Source organism: Eupeodes corollae, chromosome 1, assembly GCF_945859685.1.
Source record: "Eupeodes corollae chromosome 1, idEupCoro1.1, whole genome shotgun sequence".
NCBI lineage: Eukaryota > Metazoa > Arthropoda > Insecta > Diptera > Syrphidae > Eupeodes > Eupeodes corollae.
The window spans coordinates 310,870,578-310,892,032 of record NC_079147.1 but is presented as its reverse complement, the minus strand read 5'-3'; the positions used below and the strand labels follow the sequence as shown (position 1 = coordinate 310,892,032).

At 31.4% G+C, this 21,455-nt stretch overlaps 2 protein-coding genes across 6 annotated transcripts; one reads left to right on the top strand and one right to left on the bottom strand.

Moving 5' to 3' along the window:
- Window positions 1–2,972: 2,972 nt before the first annotated feature.
- LOC129942969 (SRSF protein kinase 3-like) lies at window positions 2,973–8,105 on the top strand. Of its 2 annotated transcripts, XM_056052158.1 has the most exons (8): window positions 2,973–3,916; window positions 4,390–4,611; window positions 4,678–5,129; window positions 5,200–5,486; window positions 5,576–5,629; window positions 7,261–7,407; window positions 7,473–7,743; window positions 7,806–8,105. In XM_056052158.1, the coding sequence occupies exons 1-8, from the start codon at window positions 3,222–3,224 to the stop codon at window positions 7,994–7,996; spliced, it is 2,319 nt and encodes a 772-aa protein (XP_055908133.1). In that variant the 5' UTR covers window positions 2,973–3,221; the 3' UTR covers window positions 7,997–8,105. The 2 variants fall into 2 exon arrangements, with proteins under 2 accessions (XP_055908133.1, XP_055908134.1); XM_056052159.1 differs by lacking the exon at window positions 5,576–5,629 and having other exon boundaries at window positions 2,974–3,916.
- Window positions 8,106–11,455: 3,350 nt separating this feature from the next.
- On the bottom strand, window positions 11,456–19,879 carry LOC129942968 (dnaJ homolog subfamily C member 5 homolog). 4 transcript variants are annotated; one of them, XM_056052156.1, is made up of 7 exons: window positions 19,660–19,879; window positions 15,611–15,749; window positions 15,400–15,552; window positions 15,196–15,333; window positions 13,588–13,653; window positions 13,058–13,271; window positions 11,456–11,575 (listed from the first exon to the last, which is right to left on the bottom strand). In XM_056052156.1, exons 1-7 carry the CDS (start codon window positions 19,677–19,679, stop codon window positions 11,568–11,570), a joined length of 738 nt encoding a protein of 245 aa, XP_055908131.1. In that variant the 5' UTR covers window positions 19,680–19,879; the 3' UTR covers window positions 11,456–11,567. The 4 variants fall into 4 exon arrangements, with proteins under 4 accessions (XP_055908131.1, XP_055908130.1, XP_055908129.1 ...); XM_056052155.1 differs by lacking the exon at window positions 11,456–11,575 and adding an exon at window positions 11,618–12,950; XM_056052154.1 differs by lacking the exon at window positions 11,456–11,575 and adding an exon at window positions 11,618–12,840 and having other exon boundaries at window positions 19,660–19,878.
- Window positions 19,880–21,455: the final 1,576 nt, after the last annotated feature.

Below are 21,455 nucleotides of genomic sequence, written 5' to 3'. Positions count from 1 at the left end.
AAAATGCAAATGTAACAAACAGTTAATGTATGACCACTCGAGTAGATAGCTTAATTCAATCTGAATCTTAAAACAAACTGTTTATAAAAAGAATCTGTTGAATTGACAAAAATAATAGAATTATAGAGTGTAGGTGTGAAGTTTATTTGAATTTGATGAGTTGGTACATAACAATATCTTCTTATACCTTGGTGTACATATATGTAGCATTGAGTAGCGTTCGGACTTACGGGTGCCTTCGTGTGTTTGCAGTACTTCGTTGTACCTATTTGTATATGGCACATTCACAAAAACTCTATTTCTAAATTTTAAAATCCTAGATCAAACTAATTTTTTCTAAAAAGGTCAAATTTTTACTAAAACGAAACTACTTGTCGTTCCTATTACTTTGATGACCTAAATTGTAAGTAGCTTGAAGCTATAACCAATATCGTTTCGTGTATTAATAGTTCAATTAATAATTTATCTAATCGTTAGTTTAATTAGATTGGGCAAGTTCAGCCGACATAAGGGACTTGAAAGTTAGGTAAGTTTCTAGTATCTGATTGGCCTGCTGCCAAAAAATGTACTTCCAATTAAGGCAACTTTAATGAAAAGTTGACTGGAAAGTTAGCCAAGTACAATCTCCCAACTATCAAGTCAAGTCTACTTCTGTCAAGATGACGTTGATCATGTTTTTTTCATTTAACTGAAAGCTGAACTTTTTCAATCTATGATTTATTTATTTTGTGCACAACTTCTTTTAATGCTTTCTGTAAGAGGGTTCCTTGTGAATATAAATAAATAATAATAAAAATAAGTAATATTTCTTTACAATACAAAATACAAATCGTGATGGACTTGTATTTGGCCTGAAGAGTGTTTTCTGCGGCAATAATGTTTTTGATAGTGTTTTTTTACTATGTAATTAAAGTAGAGGTTGTGAAGTAAGGTTCTGAATTTGATACTCATGACACTTGAAAAAAAAACTAGTTTCCTTGGTCAAAATGTATGTTCAAAAAATTAAGTTGATTGCAAATTAAGTCCCTTATTTTGTCTGAACTTGCCCATTGTTTCACATATAAGTTTTTCTTAAGTGTGTGCTAATAAATATACGTTTTAGATTTTAATTTCATAAAAAAATGTTGACCCGTTTTTGAGATATCCAATTTAGAATATACTATATGTTTTAGGCTGTAGCTGCAAGGACAGACAGACATATGGACGAAATAACAGCTTCTTTCCATAGTAATGTTCCGTTTGGTTGAAATCTCGAGTTTGAAATTTTTACGAATGTACAGCTCGCTAACCAACTTTTTCTAAATCGCTTAATTTTTAGACGAGATCCTAATAGTTCTGATTGTTTTTTGAACAAATTTAGATTCCGAACTAAATCATTTAAGTCTTCTTAAGTTATGAAATGTGGCACGTTTGCGATTCCTTTAAACTGAAAGTCATCGTCCTCGTCAACACATTAACCTGAAGTGGACGGGTGTGAATGGTCATTCTTAACCGACGTAGTTGCAACTAGTAATAGTTCTGGCAATTTTTTACAATTAGAGACTGGTCTTATAGCTGAAGATAAGTAAGGGTATTTATTTTAGTATTTTTTTTTTCTTTTATTTTATACCGTTGATGTCAGTGAGACAAAAATAGCAATCCGAAACGCGTTCTCGCTGTTTAGTCCATATCATGGGTACTGCAAACGGCATGCATAGGTCGTGCGCCTTTCTTCCAGTCGGTTGAATTTTTCACACACGTTATGCAACAGACATAAGGAGCCCAGGGTTTCTCTTGGTGGGCGACGGAAAAACCAAAATATTGGTGATAACACTCCAACACAAGATTCGTAAAGTTTCGGCTTTGTTTTTTGAATGTCAGTTCTTTGCAAACATAACATAAATAGATAGGATCATTGTTACACTTCCTCGACATGTTCACAGGGTTAATAACAAAAAAATGCTAAAACAAAAAGGTGTTAAAATGCAACCACAAATATTTTTAAAACGGTTTACTTGGAAGCGCTTCTGTTAATTTGCTGCGTAGTACAAGTTTTGAGTTATACCGTATCACAACAAAACTGAGGCTAATTGACACTTGACAATTGTGATTTAATAATGAGACTAGATTGACAAAACAAAATTAGCTATCAAAGTTCGTGTGACAAAACCAGTGTTGACCAGTGTTATTAGATCGTTGACATTTCAATCACCAATTTAGCAAAATATATACATTGATACAAGTAACGCACAATTTTTTTTCAAAGCATATTGCATTTGGATACATTGGAAGAAGAGCATCTGTAGCCTTTTTAAATTGTAAATAGATTTGAAAAAAAGGAAAATGTTTCTTTTAACCAATTTTGTTTTTATAAATAACACTTCCTAACAAAAGTATAATAAAAGTGTGAACAAGTATGCTTATTTCATCAGAGTTTGTGGGCACAATTTTCGTATTTTTTGCTACCGTTAATGACATAAGATTAAAATCCCAAATTCAAAATGTCTTGGTCAGTAAACTTTTCACGTAAATGCACATTTAATTTTCACGTCATTATTCGCTTTTTTCTTCTGATGATGTCTGTCTAACAAGACTAGCACAACAAAAATTACTGTCACATTTTTGCCAGCTAATGAAGTCAATAGAATTGGTTTCGTCTTTGACCAAATGGGAGTATTTTTAAAGGACAAGGACAAAAGAGAGCAGCATGTTTACGTTCACGCACTAAACATTTAGCTTTGGCAGCGGTGAGCTCAAAAATAAAACATAATAATTAGTACCAGAATAGAATAATCATTTTTGAGTCAATACTTCCACTCACGGTGAGTGCATATATTTTTGTATTTTTGAAATTTTCTTTTTTTAATTTTAATATTTAAAATAGGCTCTCTAGACTCTTAGTTGGAGGTGTACCATGGTTTCCCCATTTTCTATTTTTCTGTTACTCAATGACGACAGTTCCTGTCGTTGAGCTTAAGAATAAAGATATCTGCAATATCTTTTCGGTGACCGCGAATTTGGTTTAGTATAATAATATTATTTAAATTAGTATAAACACAAACACCACATTGCTCCCGAAGTCAAAAATCTAATATTTTGTTCATAAATTTACTTAGTATTGATACAGACGAAGATAAATAATATTGATGATTATGCAATTTAATAATAATTGCAGCTAACGCAAATCAATTTCTTTGAAAAATATGCTTTACTTAAGAAAATAGCAAATTTGTTCTTGAAATATGAGTTATACGTATATCAGTGATGTGACCTGTGAAAATGTGAATTGGAAAACTCTTATTTTAAGTGAATGGGGTGATACGGCTACGAGTGCGAGTATTTGCTTCTATAAAGAAAATACAACTTTGACAGAGCACAATTTGGTTTTGATCGTTTGGTCTTTTTTTGATGCAGTGTTTAATGAGTTCTTTGAGTATTTTTGTCGTTACTTGAGTCAAAAAGGCACTCAATTTCTTGAAGTGGTATACAACTTGTGCTTGGATTTCTTTAGTTGGATTCTATTATCAGTGAAACTCCTTGAGATTGAGAGTGATGTATTAGTACAAGCCTCATTGAAAATATGCCTCATATTATTTGTCATATCTACTGTCCGTTGGATTCGGAAAGCTTTAAATAGTTTTCGAACAGAAACTAGTTTAGAAAATTCAGCAGACATTTCGCCGGTCATATCTGGTTCGTCTGTGAAGCAAAATAAGGATGGTACTGAAGTCACAGATTTATTAGAAAACAATTTAACTCTGGAGATTAAACACGAAACATTGGAGTTGGAAGAAAAAAAACGCAAGAAGCCCACAATTTCAAAAAGGCGAAAATGGAAATCTGCCGGGCCAATACTCGTATCAAGAAAAAGAAAGAAAATAGCGGATCCTTTTATTTCGGAAATAGTACCTTCAGAAGCTCCACTGTGTAATAAAATGTACGTACAATTTATTTTAAGAATATGTACATTAAATTCAATTCAGAAGTAGGTGCCTTTTTAAAACAAAATCAGTTAAAATAAAAAGTGTAAATTCGACATTTTAAAATCACAAAAACATCTATTCTTTTCGAAATTGTTAGAAACAGTTTACGTATTGTTTAATCCTTATGAAAAACCAACTGGCAACTAGCCTTGAAAGCAATGAGGGAATACTTACCATATCAGAAGTAGAAGTTAAGACAAGTACCATAAAAAACAGGTTTTTAAGCTTTTGTTTAATTATTGGAATCTTATGTATGTACATAAATGTTTTTAGTAGTCCAGACTCCGAACTGAGTGTTTGCACTCTATCTATCATTAATTTGTTGGATTTAATTTTATACGTTTTTAAATGTTCTAATACTAGGTACATTGAGTTAAAAATAAATACATTAACAAAATTATTTTTATTTAAATTTATTATACTTCAGATCAGAGCCAAGGGGAACTCTAAGCACGACAGATGAAATTTTCCCAGAATCACCAGACTCTAGTCTTTATGGATCAGACGAGGAACAGGAGGATGCGTCACAGTATTGCCGTGGGGGTTACCATCCTGTAGTAATTGGCGATGTCTTCGATGGTCGGTTTAGAGTGGTGAGAAAGCTAGGATGGGGCCACTTCTCCACTGTGTGGCTTTGTCGAGATATTAAGTATGTAATTTATTAGAAATTGAAAACAAAAAAGTAACGTTTTCTTTTTGTTTTAAACGTTATTAGAGAAGAAAAATATGTAGCTTTGAAAGTAGTGAAAAGCGCTCCGCATTACATTGAGACAGCTGCTGATGAGATTCGCCTTCTCGAAGCAATACGAGACGCAGATCCTGCTGATCCTAAAGGCGATCGAATCGTTAGACTTCTGAATCACTTCACAGTTCGTGGTGTCAATGGAGTGCACACGTGTTTAGTGTTCGAAGCACTTGGTTGTAGCCTATATAAACTTATTGTTAAAAACAATTATCAGGGTTTGGCATTATCACAAGTCAAAAATATCATAAGACAGGTTCTAGAGGGACTCGATTATTTACATACGAAATGCAGCATCATACATACTGATATTAAACCGGAAAATATTTTATTAGTGATCGATAATGCAGCAGCAATGAACCAACAAATCGACGATGAAATCAACAGTTTGAGGGTTAAGGGCATTGAGTTTCCGGATTCGTACAGTAAGTTAAAAAATTATAATTAATATCATGTGTTATATATTATAACTACTTACTTTTAATACTTTTATAGTAAGTTCCATTGAAAAACAAACTAAAACCAAAGAAAAGTGGCCACTAATAGACAGTTCTCCGACATCTCTCATTTTATCAACTCACATTCAAAACAAGAACAGTGAATTAGAGTGTGCACTTCATAAGGATGATTCCTCTACTTTAGACACATCTCTAATTTCAACAATTTCCAAATTCTCTGGAGTGCTCGATAGTGACCACAATGAAAGCTCGTTAGTTTCCTCATTAGGAGCTACGGCACCAATTAGTAGTCGCTATCGCACTGAGAAGAAAATCACTGCCAAGGTAAGATGAACTTTACCTTTTTTACACCAATATGTTCCCCTGTTACACAAACTTAGTATCGGCACACATTTTTAACGCTTGCACTCCAGTCAGGTGACGACGACGAGCGAATCGAACCTAAAGACTTAATAGCACAAGAGGAGGTAAATCTATCTACTCAATAAATATGCCAGTTTATAATTCTGAGATCTTCACATATCTACTGGAATTATTATTCACTTAATTCTTCATTTCATTGTTACAATTGTTGCTTAATTTTGATGGACTAAGATGTAGAGCCTTACAATAATATTAAATCTAATTTGTTTTATACTTTATTCGATTGATTGCTGCAAGGCCGTAGCCAGAGATATATATTTTGGAGAGGGGTGTATGATATTTGAAGAAAAGGCATAGTTTGTGCTTGAAATAGGAACAAATTGGCCTCATTAAGACATTGTTTGCTATCGCGTGCCACCCAGAGAAAGATGTGAAGCTATGATGATTGCTTAGTTAATATCTGAAACATTTCAATTTAAACTTATTTGTAAGCACAGTAAAAGGGCACGAACTTGAAACCAAATGATAGATTTTGAATTCATTAAATTACTTTTTTAAACACGTTATATGAACTTGTCAGTCTTGCAAGTTCGAAATAATTATTGTCCCGTTATCATATGTTATCACTTAATTACTAAAATTTTGTTTTAAAGGTCTAAGTCAAAGTAAACGGTTTCGGTCGGGTATTTATTTTTACTATAGGGCATCATTTATTTCTCAGAAATATAAACTGGTCTTTTAATTTTCTTGGTTTGACTAATAGACATTATAGTAAAGTTAATTATAAATCAATCTTATGAAGTTGCTTGGGTAGTTTAACAACTCATTTTTGTTTATATTTACTAACAATTAAAATACATGTAAAACCATAGAACATATTTTCCTAATATGGGTTTTGAATAGTAATAACCGCCTCCCCAATAAAAATTACACGCTGGGGTGTTTAGCAACACAAGATTTTCTGCGAGTTTTTAGTTTGTGAAAATTACGTATCCATTTCTACCTAATATGACTTCCATAGTTGATGTTCCGTTTTTTGATAAAACCGCTATTTTCAAAAATTTAAATTATTTAAATATTAACCCGAGCCTTGTGAGCTTTCGTCTTCTTTAACGGTATTTTTTGAATCTGCTAAGCAAAAATTAGAATGTAGTTTATAACAACCATTAGCAATTCAACTCAGTAAAGAAAAATTGACATATGCTTTGAATTCAATTTTGTTACTATTACAAGTAGAAATCATGTTTTTCAGCGATTACTATATGGGCGCAAAAAATGGTACCGTTTTGGCCAAAGACCGTTAAGTTTATAAGCATTTGTTGCTTTTCACAGATAGTTCCCAGCAATAACTATCTTCAAAAACAAATTTTTACTTTAAGGACATAGGTATTTGATGCTATGATTCCGAGACTTAAGTGTATGACAAAGCTTATGCTTAGTGAATTATTTTATACATTTTAGTTTGAATTTAAAATATACCTATATTACATACATACATAAATACGTTGCTTAAAAAAAATTTAACAGTGAATACAATTAATATATATTAATTTCATTTGTTCAAAGTGCTCATTCAAATCAAAATCATCTTGTAGTTAATTTTAATGCGTTTTTGTAAACAATTTTTTTTCATTTTACATGTAGTTTTTATTTAATTGTGTATTTTTTCTAATACTTTTTTTCAATAAAAAAAAAACAAAAGAATATTTCAAAAATGCATTAAAATGTTTTCCAGCATAACGATATGGTAGCCGAAAAGGAACAACCTAATAACTCTCAGATTAATCTTCAGATGCAGTCGTACACAAATTCTATCCAGGCTCTGATCAACAACAGCAATGTTCGTGTTAAAATTGCGGATTTGGGAAATGCTTGCTATGATGTAAGTTAGACACTTTTGTTTTATAATACAAAAGAAAAAAAACTTCTTTAAGTACAATTTTTCAGTATCATCATTTTACTGAAGACATCCAAACGCGACAATATCGTTCTATAGAAGTTCTTCTAGGAGCACCTTACAACTTTAGTGCTGATGTTTGGAGCACTGCATGCTTGGCTTTTGAGTTAGCTACTGGTGATTATCTATTCGATCCACACGCTGGTGAAAATTATTCCCGTGATGAGGATCATTTGGCACACATTATAGAGCTTTTGGGCACAATTCCACCTTCTGTTATATTTAGGGGGAAACATGGCTTAAAGTATTTTACTAGTTATGGTAAAACCAAGCATACACTTTTTCCTCAAAACCCATTTTCACTTCATATTTTCCTATTGAAGGTGGCTTGCGGAACATCACCAAACTCAAACCCTGGAGTCTTTTAAATGTTTTAATAGAAAAATATGACTGGGACCCAATAGAAGCGAAAAAATTTGCAGATTTTTTAATGCCAATGTTGGAGTACAACCCAATCATACGAGCATCGGCTTCAGAATGTCTAAAACACCCCTGGTTAGAGGAATTCGTTTAAATACTTTTATATATACCTGCATACATATGTAGTTGGAAGAAAACAAATATCATGAGAAATTAATTTATTCATTTTGAAGTTTAATAAAAAAAACATCTGACTGAATCTATTAACTATTCTATAATTTATTTAAATTTTTGCTATAACTAACTTAAGACATTTTAGAACTTGAACAGGCTTTTAGATCCATTCTAGTTTCAAGCCTATAAAGACAATGGTATATATAATGTATGTATAATCATGTAAGATCAATCATATTGAAAAGTGAAATTATATTCGGACCTTTATACATGACATATGAGTGTATAAGTAAGCATATAAATTATGTTACTTTGACGTATCATATATAAATATCGCAATAAATTTAATAACACATACATAATATATGTAATTACGTATATATAAAAAATAAATTATTCAGACAAGTTTATAAAATAAATCAGAAATAAGTAACAGTTATTTGCAAATTGGTTTGATGGTTCAATATTTTTTACAAGAACATTTATAGGAATGTTAATTTAGATTAAATTTAAATAAATAACACTACACACACGAAAAACTCAATTCTTTCATTCAAAAGTGTTCCTATTTTATATTGCGATATACTTTCGTTACGACATTATAATGTGTTGTTTATTGAAACAGGAGAATAATATAAAAATATATACACATGAAAATGAAACTATGGGGAATTATGAAAGGGCGTATGACCCGACTCGAGATTCCCAAACTCTAGGTCATATAAATAACGTAAGTATTATGTATAGCTGAAATACATCTCACCTATATTTTTGACAATTTTATAAATAGTAAACGGTTTTCATTTGTTATCAGCCCGAGAAAAACCTTTAATAATTTGTATGGAGGTTTTTAATTTTGGTTACTTGATATTTTCAGAACTTGACTGAACTTAATTTCGCGATACCGAATGACCTCTGGTTAAGCTTGTCTAACCTGTTTTTTTTTAAATAACTTTTCTAATGGTGGTAGGACCAATGCTGACAAGGTTATGTTGTAGAAAGAAGATGGAAAAAAGGGTAGCCATACCTAATATTTTTTGTGGAGTGGGCTGTGAAGTTCCATTCTAATTTTTTTTTATAGAGTAAACTTCACAATGGGACATCAAAAAGGCATATATACATATTATGCAACACTTCTGATTGTGTAGGATATTGAAACTTAGAAAAAAAGTAATTACAAATAATTAAAACTTAATACTGAAGGCTTTCAATTCAGAAAGCGTAACATCCTGTCAAAAAAATTCTTTGCGTAGGAGTGAAGTCGGACTAACAATATTAATGAAAAAAGGATCCAATCCCTTATACGAAACTAATTAAAACCAATGAGTCGTCATCCATTAAGTTTAATAAGTGACAAATTTACAATCGTGTTATTGAAGTAATGTTAATATATGTACCTACATACAGTCGCTGGCCATATTATAAAATTGTATGCAAAATCTCAATTTTCAACTATTTTAATCAGGTTTTCGAATATTGTAATGCATTTAAATTATTTTGTATGCAGAATATAAACTTTTTCATTCATTATTTTCAGTTTTTTTCGTTATTTTTGTAATTTTTTTCAAAATTTTGTTGAACCTCCTTTTGCTTTAATAAGAGCCTCAATTCTGCGCTGCATACTGTCAATGCATAATTTGACTGTGTCCTGCATTTGTGCACTTCCATCTTTAGCTATTTTCCTCCTTGCATAAAAATGTATGGAACGTTAAAAATATTGCGTATAATCTAATAATTATAAAAATTCTGCAGTGTATATTTTAAAGTACCTGTTGTTTTCAATCATAACTAAAGAATATAATTGGCATAGTCACCTCGGTAAAAAGAGGTTAACGCGCTAACTGCCACATAATCGTAATTTTGAGCTACAGTTCACTAAAACTACACACACGCCTTAACGGACTCTTTCTTTCCTCTTACGTACTTAAGGTTGGACTACTAGATGTCTCCAGTTTCGCACTCCAAGTTGGGTAAGGTCACTTTCCACTTGTCTATCTTAGTCGTTGGAATTTTACCCTTCTGGCTAAGTTTACGTGGCTGTACAGCCCGTAGAGCTGGTCGTTCCATCTTCTCCTCCAATCCCCTTCGATGTATACGGGACCGTAGATCACACGAAGAACTTTTCTCTCGAACCGACTCAAGGTGCTTTCATCCGCTTTTGTCATAGTCCATGCTTCTGCACCGTATAGCAGGACGGGGATGATAGGGGTCTTATATAGCGACACTTTGGTTCCTCGAGAGAAGACTTTACCACTCAATTGTTTTCTTAGCCCAAAGAAACAGCGGTTAGCAAGAGTTATTCTGCGTTTGATCTCAGCGCTGGTGTTGTTTTCTGCGTTTAAAGCGGAGCCTGGGTAGACGAAGTCCTTGACTACCTCAAAGTTACGTCTGTCGATGGCTACATTTTGACCAAGACATCGGTGTTGTATGTCCTTTCTTGACGACAGCATGTATTTTGTTTTGCCCTCATTAGCCGTTAAACCCATTTTTGCCGTCTCTGCCTCAATACTTACAAAAGCCCCATTGACATCACGCTGAGTTCTTCCGATTATGTCAATTTCATCAGCATATGCTAGTAATTGGACAAACTTTTGAAAGATAGTGCCTCTAGTGTTGACTTTGAGAAGATTTTATAGGTGTTGTTAAGTAGACTGATTCCTATATAGTTGATGCAGTTTAGAGGTTCTCCTTTTTCAGGATCGGGCAAAAAATACTTTCTCTAGAGTACGACTAAACTAACGGTCAACTTACCTAACCTTTACTCTAATTATAACTAACTAATGACATCAAAAATTGCGTCCAATGAATAACTTGAGAAAGTACTTTTCATGACAAGACTTTCCCTAGGATGATTTGTCAATTCCTAGCTGGAGGCAGTATCCGCGAAGAAACATTAGTTGATACAGTCAGGAATTGAACCCAATACCTCTGGCATGACAGTCATACGCACTAACCTTCACGCCACGGGTACTACTGTTTATGATGTTATACCGACAAATAATCCAATATAAGCACAAATTATGACGGACATTTAGTTTTGGAGGTTCACTTACTTTACTTCTTCACAAGTAAAGTATTCTTTTATAACTTCAGATCTTTATGTTAAATTTAAAATTGTGAAAATAAGTAATTTGTTTCATTACCATTTTTCTAAAAATATGGAAGCATCAAAAATTTAGACTTAGTTTACTTTGCTTCTGAGAGAACGATGTATTTTAAAATGGAAGTTTAAAACCCTGAGTAGAATAGTACATCTTTTGTAATGAATTAAAACCATCTAGTTTCATTTGTTTCCCCGAATAATTTCTTTGAAACACTCCCTTTACGTAGAACAATTTAAATAAGGTTACTTTTGTTTTTAAATAACTATTTCTTTTATAAAGCAAACACATTAAATTGGTACAACCAGGTTCCATTATATCATTTATTTATTGCTGTTTAATATAAATGAATCCAAAATATTTGTTTGCATACTTGCTGTGGCTCAAAGCTTCCGATGGTTAGTGCATAAAAGTTTTTTTTTTGGTGAGCAGCAGTGATACGATTTTGTTTCACTCAACTGAAATAAGCATGATTAAAAAAACAAGAACAGGAAGAGAAATTGAATTTTAATTTTGTTTTATTTTATATTGACTTTAATTTTAAATTATACTACACATACATAATTTACTCTTGTTTTTACAATTTTGGGGTAATTTTGTTGTCCAAATACAGCCATTTGCTGTCATTTGACATAGTGATGATTTCAATGACAAACAATTATTTCGATTTGGTAATAATAACACGATTGATTAAAATATACATACTTGTAATATTTATTTTAATTAAGATTGTATTTAATAATTAAAGAAAGATAAAACATTTTCGGCTCCCACTCATGGAATTTCATTTATTGTGGAATAATTAGTTCTTTAATTAATTGCTAAAGATACAATTTAAAGTGACCAAATATAAAAAGATATATATATATTCATATTATGCAAAATGTGTATGGTATAATATGTACCAACACGTTCGTTACAAGTTTTTTTATTTTATTTCATTAATTTTTACATTATATGGAAAAAAAGCGAACGATGCGAAGTACCTATTTGTAATATATATTGAGAATTGATATTAGTCATTTAATTACGAAGAGGAGGAGGAGGACAAACGACAAACATTAGTTGCGCACAAGAAAATAATTTTTTAAACATTCCATAGATTTTTTGGATTAACAACATATAATTTATTTAATAATTTAATATGTAAAATAACCACCCTTTTATCAACAAACTGTTTATGTGCAGTTGTGAAGAATGGGCTTTTCGGCTGCCACTTACTAAATAAATAAAAATATTTAAGGTTCAAAATACGCTAATATTATTTTCAATTATGATAATATTGGAAATACATTTTAAATATATTTATGTATTTATGTATACTTTGATAAAAACGTACATTTTTTAAGGATTTACAGTTCATTACTATCTAAGCATGTATCATAATTACTAACAACAGTGTTAAAATAATGCATGTATAGTCTTTGATGAATGAATATGTTTAACTTATTATTTCTTATTTATTTAATTGTTAATTGTTCAATTTATAAGCGCAACGCCTGTTTAACTGCAGTTTTCCATTTACTAGTGCATCGAGCTATGAAAAATTATCTAGATGCATGCGTCGATCCGCTCATGTTTGATTATTTTATTTGCATTGCATTTCAGCTATTTTGCTTGCAATTAGTAATTTTTCTTTTTATTTTTATTTTTATTTTTATTTTATTGTTTTTATGCGGTAAATCATATTTGGTATGATTTTAGTATTTTTGGTTAAATATATCTAGAAAAAAAGGTTTTAAATTTTAATTCATATTCATCTTCATCTTATAAATAGTTTCATTATGGAATTTTTGGTATAATGAACAAACGTAAATTAATTTAACTATATTCCTTTAGAGGTGCATATTTAAATACCGGGGAGGGCAAATTGTTTTTATTAGATACATACATATTATAATATAAACCAATTAAATACGTTTAAGAATATTAATGTATACCTGGCGTGTATGTTGGCTGTTCGGATGAATTGAGCGAAGTATTTTCGGTTGCCCCTCCCGTGAACGGATTTGTAGGATTTGGTGGTTGTGATGATGGTGGGGGCATAGCAAAAACTGGCATACCAGCTCCTGATGATTGCCCCGCTGTGGGTTGTGATGTCACCGGTGCTGATCCAGCAGGTGTGTTAAGATCCTCAAAATCGTTGCCATCCTCCTTAAAAAACAAAAATAAAACATATTTTTTATAATTGCTCAAGCTTTTCTTCTGCAATTAATACACTTTAATGAGTAAGCACATTTTCTATATTGAGCTATATATGCATATGCATAATGCCAAACGCATGCATAACACGATCGCACGTTAGTTATACCAGGTGTATGGTGATGTTGATTATTATAATAGAACACTGATGTAAATACGTATAATTGTTTTTGGTTTTACTGAACACTCAATATTACAAAACTTTTTGTATTAGATTTCATCAACTTTTTGACACAATAAACTAAAACATTACATTTATACGACTTACCAATCTTCCTTGCATTCGAGGCCGTTGCTCTGGTTGACCGTCTCTACTAGCATTGCCACCGTCCCGCTAATGTACGAATAATACAATTATATTCGCAATCGAATGATGATGAATATTAAATCAACAAAGAAAGAAATTACAAAAAAAATAAAACTTAAGCTTAAAAAAGGTCATGGAATGATTATAATATTGATGATTTTCGTGAAGGGTATAGAAAGTATATATGTATGCATATAGAAAAAACTGAAGTCGTATTAAAATAAGATTTCGCAAAAATTAAAATTTAAACTACGAATAGTAGAAGAATAAATAGAAAACAAAAATAATGTTCTTTTGTGCGGTCTAACACTTAAATTGAGTATTTTTATTGGTTAATTCTTTTATAGAGCTTGCGACGGTAATTTAACATATTTGAAATCATGGACTTGCCAATTGGTTGATTGAAATTTAAATTGTAATGATGAAGTATTTGATTAGAATTAGAAAACGCTATTATGATGGAAAAGCATGTTTGTTTAAGTCAAGAATCAATCAAAACGGATTGATAATGAATGAATTGATTTCAAAATCTTAACATAAAACAGAAAATTATTGTTTACTGATTAGTTCATAAATCTTTAGTTATTCCAGCCAATAAAATAAAATTGATTAGTCAATGAGTTAATACGTATCCAGTATTAAGTAGGACACTCAAAAACTGTATATGTACATAATATTTGCTATATTAAAATTGTATGGTTCTGGCATAAGGAAATACAATATGTACGAAAATAATATTGTGCTTGTGCATGTCAAAGTAAAAGAAAAAATTTATTTGTTAGACCCAGTTTTACACAGCCAGATTAGGAATTATTGAAAAATGTGTTGGATATCCACGTTTTTTTTCTTCTTATTGCAAGATTGTTTTAAAGTAATATATACATTAATGAGAGCTAACAAGTGTTTGGTATGTTTCGATTCAAATTTAAAAAACTGGGTCTGCATAGCTAAGAAAAAAAAAAAATTTACAAAATAAAATTGTATTTTCCGTTAGCTACATACATAAATACGAGTTTATTATTTCGGTTAATATTTGGATTGGCTATTTTACACGCTCATATAGTAAAACTTACCTCGTTTGCATTTTGGTTTTGGGTTAGTTACATATATCTAAGACTAACAAAAGATTAATGTGCTAGTACAAAAATTCATGCAAAATAAATACCAATGTGTATGTTTGTCAAACAATTAAAATAGCTTCACAAAAATCATCATTGATCAATATATAAACTGTGCTTTTTTGATTTTTGCAATAATCTTTTTAGTAATGAGTTCCTCACGAATAGGTGTAAGCAAAAAGATTTATTTTTAATCCGAACCATAGCTTATAGATTAGTTTTAATTGTATGTAAGACATTAGGTTTATGGTTTCTGAGAATGCAATGCAAGAATATTTAAAACCAATAATGAAGTTTTATATATGAAGGCGTAGAAATATTTAAATAACGCGCAAGCTAAACTTTATTGTGGAACTATGAATGAATATATGCGACATACTATATGATGGGTAAAGTACGCGTTTCAAGTTACACCTTTTCGTAGATGCTTCACCGTTCTGAAAATACTTACGTTCAAATGCTGATAATCACCGGTTGCTTCGTTTGCTGGAGGCTTGTATTTGCCACAGCAGAAATTACAGCAGAAGCAGCAGCAGCAGCAACAACAGCAACAGCATCCGGACAATATGGCGCAGCAAATAACAATAGTCTATAAAGAAAAGATACATCGGTTTAAGAGAGAACGTATGCTTTTTTTAAGATAGAAATTTCATACCTTCACTGCTGGTGACGTAACAACAAAATATGCGTTGACATTTTCTTCACCAAATTGTTCGGCAATGTACAAGCCCAATGAGCCATAGTTGTCATATATATTTCTTTTTGTCAAATCGCTTAAAATCGAATGTGCCCTGTTCACTTCCTTAAACTATAGACACCAGTATAAAGCTTGAACATTAACATATTTTATTTTAGTGAGAAATTACCTTATCTGAAGCATCCACATTATCTGGGTTCTTGTCCGGATGGTACTTAAGGGCAAGTTTTCTGTAAGTCTTCTTGATTTCATCAGCTGTAGCTGTCTTAGGAAGTCCTAATATTTCATAAAGCGAATCGCCAGAAGTGCTAACAAAGAAGCATACGTAGATAGTTTAAATAGATATTATAAAAGTAATTGCTTAGAAACAAGATAAGAATTAATCAGTATAAGCTTTTGTGTATATTAATTTGTCTTAACACAAACAAACTATTTTGTTTGACTTTAAAATATTTTACGTTTGAAACAGACATTTCTTAGCAGTTGAATACAATTTAAATTAAGTATGATAAACAAATAAAAATGCTTGATTAAATATCACGTCCATGGATAAAGTCTAAACGCAATAACGAATTCAAAATAAAAAAATGGTATGTCCTATAGTGCCATAAGGGTTTTTGTTCTTAACAAGCAATACACTTTGAATTAAGTTGTTGGTGTGATAGATCAACACAAATTTTAATGTCCGGTAAAGATCAGTAACAAACTATGGACTAATATTTTAGAGCATTTGAATAAAATGGAATATTTAACAGTAATTAATAAACTTTTTAGATGGCGCGATTCATTACGAGATGAAGAATAATTCGTAATCTTTCATTGTTTTCAATGTATGTTAAACAGTGCAGTGTTTATTAGAATTCAATATTATCATTAATTCCATTGTTATCAAAAGTTTTTTTTATGAATTACATCGAAAATATCACGATTTGGCATTACAACAGTTTCGGTGGTAATTTTGTTTGAAGTTTTGTACAAATTTCTATGGCAGAACAGATTTGTACATATTCTATGGAGTATATAAATAATTTGTCAACTCATAAATTATTTCAGTCTTTCTTCTTTTTACTTTCCTATAAGTTATCTTTGTTCGTTTAAAGCACATTTATAGTCCCTGGCTATGTTATTAGACGCACTTAAGATTCTATGCAAAATCTTAATTTCCAGCTATTTTAATCAGGTTTTCGAATATTTTAATTTTTTAATTATTTTGTATGCAGAATATAAACTACTTCATAGAAATAAAGCAACAGATTTAAAGATTTATTTTTTTAAATTAATATTTTCAGTTTTTTTTTTGTTATTTTTGTAATTTTTTTCAATATTTTGTTGAATTTTCTTTTGCTTTAAAAAGAGCCTCAATTCTGCGTGGCATACTGTCAATGCATGATTTGACTGTTTCCTGCATTTGTGGGTTGTCATTCTACACGTGAAATACTCTTTCAATAAGTAACCGCATATTTAGCTACTTCCCTCTTCATCAGCTCCAACACGTTTTCAATAATTATAAATATGGCCAGGGACTGTACATAGCTATCATTATTATTTTAATTTTATTTACAGTTTTCTCCAATTAGTTTTGTACTAAAAACATACACAAATTCAAATAACACCTTCCTAAATGTAAAAGATTATTATTATGTATTTACTTATTATTAAAATAAAAAACCCATGATTTTCTTATGGATTGTGTTGTTCGTATAGGAAGTTAGCTTAGTTGTTAATTTTGGTGATGTTATTTAGATTGATTGTAGAGAGCAGTGAGAAAACTGTTGCATTAGGGGGCAGGATTAAGTTAAATTTGATGGATATATTGCAATTGGTTAAACCGAGCAAGTAGGTCAAAGAACGAAAGAACAGTTTTCAGCTTCAATTTACATGTTGGAAATAATAACACAAATTTACTATAAATTATTCCTGATATTTTCATAACATGTTCTCTTTAAAAATGTGAATTTTATTAGGTTAAAATAAAATCAGTTAAATTCACTAATTTTGTTTTACATTATTCTGGCAAATGTTTGATTGTATCAACTTTCAAAAATAAGTACTAGACTACTGCTTATGAACTTATAAATGGTCTTTTGTTTGAAACTTCTAATCCACTTAATTACTTCGGTTACGGCAGTACGCTCAGGTGTTCATAATCTATTTTAGATTCACATCCTGGTGCTTTAGAGGTAAACTACCAACGACAGCAAATGGTACGCTTATTGAATTCTGATCTCGAAAGTATGTTTAATGGGGAATCAAAAACTTTGTACAATTTAACGCTTCGAAAACGTAAGTATACTATTACTTTAAAAAGGTTGTGCAACTGAAACATTTGCATCTTTAGAGCACAGCCGCATGTTATTTGTATGATTATTTTATCGCTTATTAAATTCTGATATCTACTGTATATTTCATGGGGAATCAAAAACTTTGTACAATTTAATGCTACGAAAACGTAAGTATGCTGTCACTTTAAAAATGGTAGGTAGCCGTTGTACAACTGAAACATTTGCATCTTTAGGCACAGCCGCATGTTTTGTATATGATTATTTTATTGCTTCTTTCTTAAACAATGATCTAGTTAAATAGCCAGTTGTATTCCTCTTTTCAAACAATCCTACCAACCTGTACTTCTAAGGCTAATTATCAGTTTACCCTTAAGCATAATTTATTGCGCAGTGTAGTTACTTTGTTTAGTCACACTACACGAATGTGGAATGCTTTACCTGTTCAATATTTTCCAATCAAGGGAATGTGCAGACATTCAAAACCAATTTTCATCGATATGTTCTTTCTAATTGTATCCCCTTTTCCTAATTGTTCACACTGTGATTAATCGTGTGCGCGTACTTAATTGACTTTAATTATTTTGAATCATCTTCACTTTGAAATTTGGGCAGGGCTTTGAGAATATTTTAACCATATAGAGATATATTCATGCATATGGACAATATGTACATTATATCATCTTGCAGTGGATTGTTCATATTCTGCTTTTGGATTGGATCAAATTTCATTCAAATCAAAATGTTGCAGCTACACATAGTTAGACTATTTTCTTGTTATTTGTAACCATATACTCTGTCAAACGAAAAAAATCAAGATTTGTAAAAGGTTTTTTATTGCACAAAAATGTCTGCCAATATATTACAGCAGACTATTTAAATCTACCTAACTCCTTTGATACATATTGTTATAATGTGAAACCTGACTGGTTCACAACATCAACGCTTTTTCATGATGATCAATTTTGTCGTGTCCCACATCACTCCAATGACTTACATTTATAATGGGATGCACCCGCGATATGTTTTTTGTTTTTTTTTTTCCTGGCTCCCATCCAATTTATTCAAAGGGAAATCGTAAAAGCAAATTGACTACTCGCGTAGGGATATGAATTGGCCAACAAAAACAAATACGTCCTTGACTTCAGAGCAAATCTCCAACGAATATTTTTCCAAAGTAGAGAATGATCAGTGTAAGCAAAAAACCCATATAAATGTAATTACTACAAATGTGTAGTCATTTAAATCAGTGCAAAATGAAATGAGGTAGGTTTTCAATATTGAATTCCAATTCCAAAAGCATCTACGAGGAAATGCTCTTTAACTGTACGAGCAATTTATTGCAGTGCATATTATACGAAATTTAACACCCGGACACGCAGCATATTTGTCATTCCATAAAATATGTAGATACGTATCTATACAGAAAAGTACAACTTTGTTGATGAATTACTGTTAAACGTGTCGCACCCTATTCTTTCTAATAAACTAACGAAAGGTACTAGTTAGTTCAGTCTTCAGTGCCCATCACTTTCATGCTTTTAGATAATTGAAAAGATAAGAAATACTTTTTCCATACTTCAATTAATTCTGTCATCTTGAATAAATTCTTTTTAAAATGTCGTAGTTTAAGAAATGCTTGGATTTATCCTAAAACCTTGGTTGAACATCGCATCATTTGTAGAAAAATCAATAGCTACAAAATATCTGCCATATTTTTTCTACAAATCATTTTTCTTTTACACATCAGATAGTACACAATAAGCGAAGTTTAAGTTTTTCACCAAAATTGCTTTGCATTATCGAATAGAAGTTCGGGAAGCAGCTGCCTTTTGGTTAATTCTTGAATTTAGGTACACCAACACCAGCTACCACAACTTAAGGGTCTTTGTCGGGAAAATCAATTTTCTGGCTTTAATATTTTGTTGTAAATACTTACGACAATTTTCTTTTGTCCATATTTAAGTTGTTTTAACTATTTTATTTAAATTGAGAAAAATGAATTACTGCAATAATTTCACTGGGTACTTTTGTGTAGGTATTTAATATTTTTATTGAAGGAAAAAAAATGATGAAGCACCGCAAATCTTCGTTTCGTATGCTTCTCGATTTCGAAAACCTTTGGATTTTTCGCCCTTTTGCAAAACGAGATGAAAAAAATAAGCTCAATAATTTAGTTCGGCTTGTCAACGTAAAACATTTCCCTAAAAAGTGAAGCGCTGCAAGTGACTGAAGGCATAACCGAAAAGATAGGCGTGTTTAATAACTTTGCACCATGAACGTGAACTTTGTTTATTGCTTCAATCCAATCTAAAAATTCATTGAGAGGAAATTTGTTCATTTCAGTTGTTAGGCAATGGCATACAATATAATCTCGATTGTTAAATGTTAATATAATTAAATATTATTAAACATTAAATTGCTAATTGTCGTTTGTAAGATGACGAACAAGAATTTTTCCCACTGCTAATTTTTTCAGCTAAAAAAATTATGTCAAAACCGTTGTGAGACATTCAAATGTAAATAATGTTCCTCATTTCTATCCCTAATATACTCTATAGGACTTCTGCTTCATTTAGTTTTCCATATAATAATGTTAATTGACAAATGTTAGCCACTGTCTGTTTTTTTTTATGTCAAACTGTTCTGAAACAATTCTGTCCCCCATTCGAGCAACTTTTTAGTTTGTGTTTTGACACAAACTAAACGATTACCTCGCGCCAGTTCATTATAGGGCACATACACTACACAAACTGTTTGAGCACACGAATGAATTTTGTGTTTTAAAAATGTTTGTGCAAACTGTTTGAGTAGTGTGTAGCGATGGTGAGTGTTTGCGCAAGCAGTTTGAACAAAATAAAAAAAATGAATTTTCCGTGCCTGCACAAACATGTTTGTGTGCTGTGTATTGAATTTTGCTCAAACCGATGCCAATTTTCATAGAGTTAACAAGGGGAACAAATTTTTTGGACACCAAATTCTTTTTTTTTATTGCCAAGGCAATAATCAAAGCTACACATGCTAAATCACTCATTGCTACGTGTCCGTAGGTAGGTCTGATTAAGATGAAAAACGTCACGCAACTAATATCTCTGAAACATGTTTGTGTAGTGTGTGTCGAAGCTATGTTTGCTCAAACACACGTTTGAACAAACGTGTTTGCGTAGTGTATGGACCCTATTAGTTTTTGTCACTCAGACATTCAACTAAATCGTTCAATGATTTTCTGTAAGTGCAAGAGGGAGACAAATTTAGTCAAGGTCTCCTGTCTATTGGTTTATTTTGTTGATTACTTTCGGAGTTGCTTATATGCGCGATGTTTGGGCAACTAACGATCGAACTATTTCAAAAAAGTTACACGTGCGTGCCTAGCCTTAGACATTCAATGTGAAAAAAGTCGTATTGAATGCATTTTGGGTAAAGAAGTTAAAAAGATAAATGAAAGATGGCGTTCTACATCACTTCCACAAACCGAAATAGTGAACTTGTACTAAGTGACTTACAACTCTCATTTGTATTCACATGTGCCTCTTATGTCAGAGATAGAAGGGACCTACAGTTTCTTTGACGAATCCGAACGATAACAATTAATCTTGAAAGATTTCTCAAGAGGCAGTACCTGAAAAAAACTATAAGTAACACAGCCAGCGAACGAACCCAATAAGTGCGTTTTTTTGGTATTCCATAGGTGTAGGTGTAGTACAGTGAGAAATTGCCAACAAAACGATCCGCAGT

Excerpts from the sequence above, each read along its gene's own strand:
- LOC129942969 (XM_056052158.1), top strand. The coding sequence starts at position 3,222 with ATGAGTTATACGTATATCAGTGATGTGACCTGTGAAAATGTGAATTGG. Across the intron at positions 3,917-4,389 it reads GCTCCACTGTGTAATAAAAT|ATCAGAGCCAAGGGGAACTC; the intron begins GTACGTACAATT and ends ATTATACTTCAG. Across the intron at positions 5,130-5,199 it reads TGAGTTTCCGGATTCGTACA|TAAGTTCCATTGAAAAACAA; the intron begins GTAAGTTAAAAA and ends ATACTTTTATAG.
- LOC129942968 (XM_056052154.1), bottom strand. The coding sequence starts at position 19,679 with ATGGACAAAAGAAAATTGTC. Across the intron at positions 13,654-15,195 it reads GTGATTATCAGCATTTGAAC|CGGGACGGTGGCAATGCTAG; the intron begins GTAAGTATTTTC and ends TTCGTACATTAG. Across the intron at positions 13,272-13,587 it reads CTCGAATGCAAGGAAGATTG|GAGGATGGCAACGATTTTGA; the intron begins GTAAGTCGTATA and ends TTGTTTTTTAAG.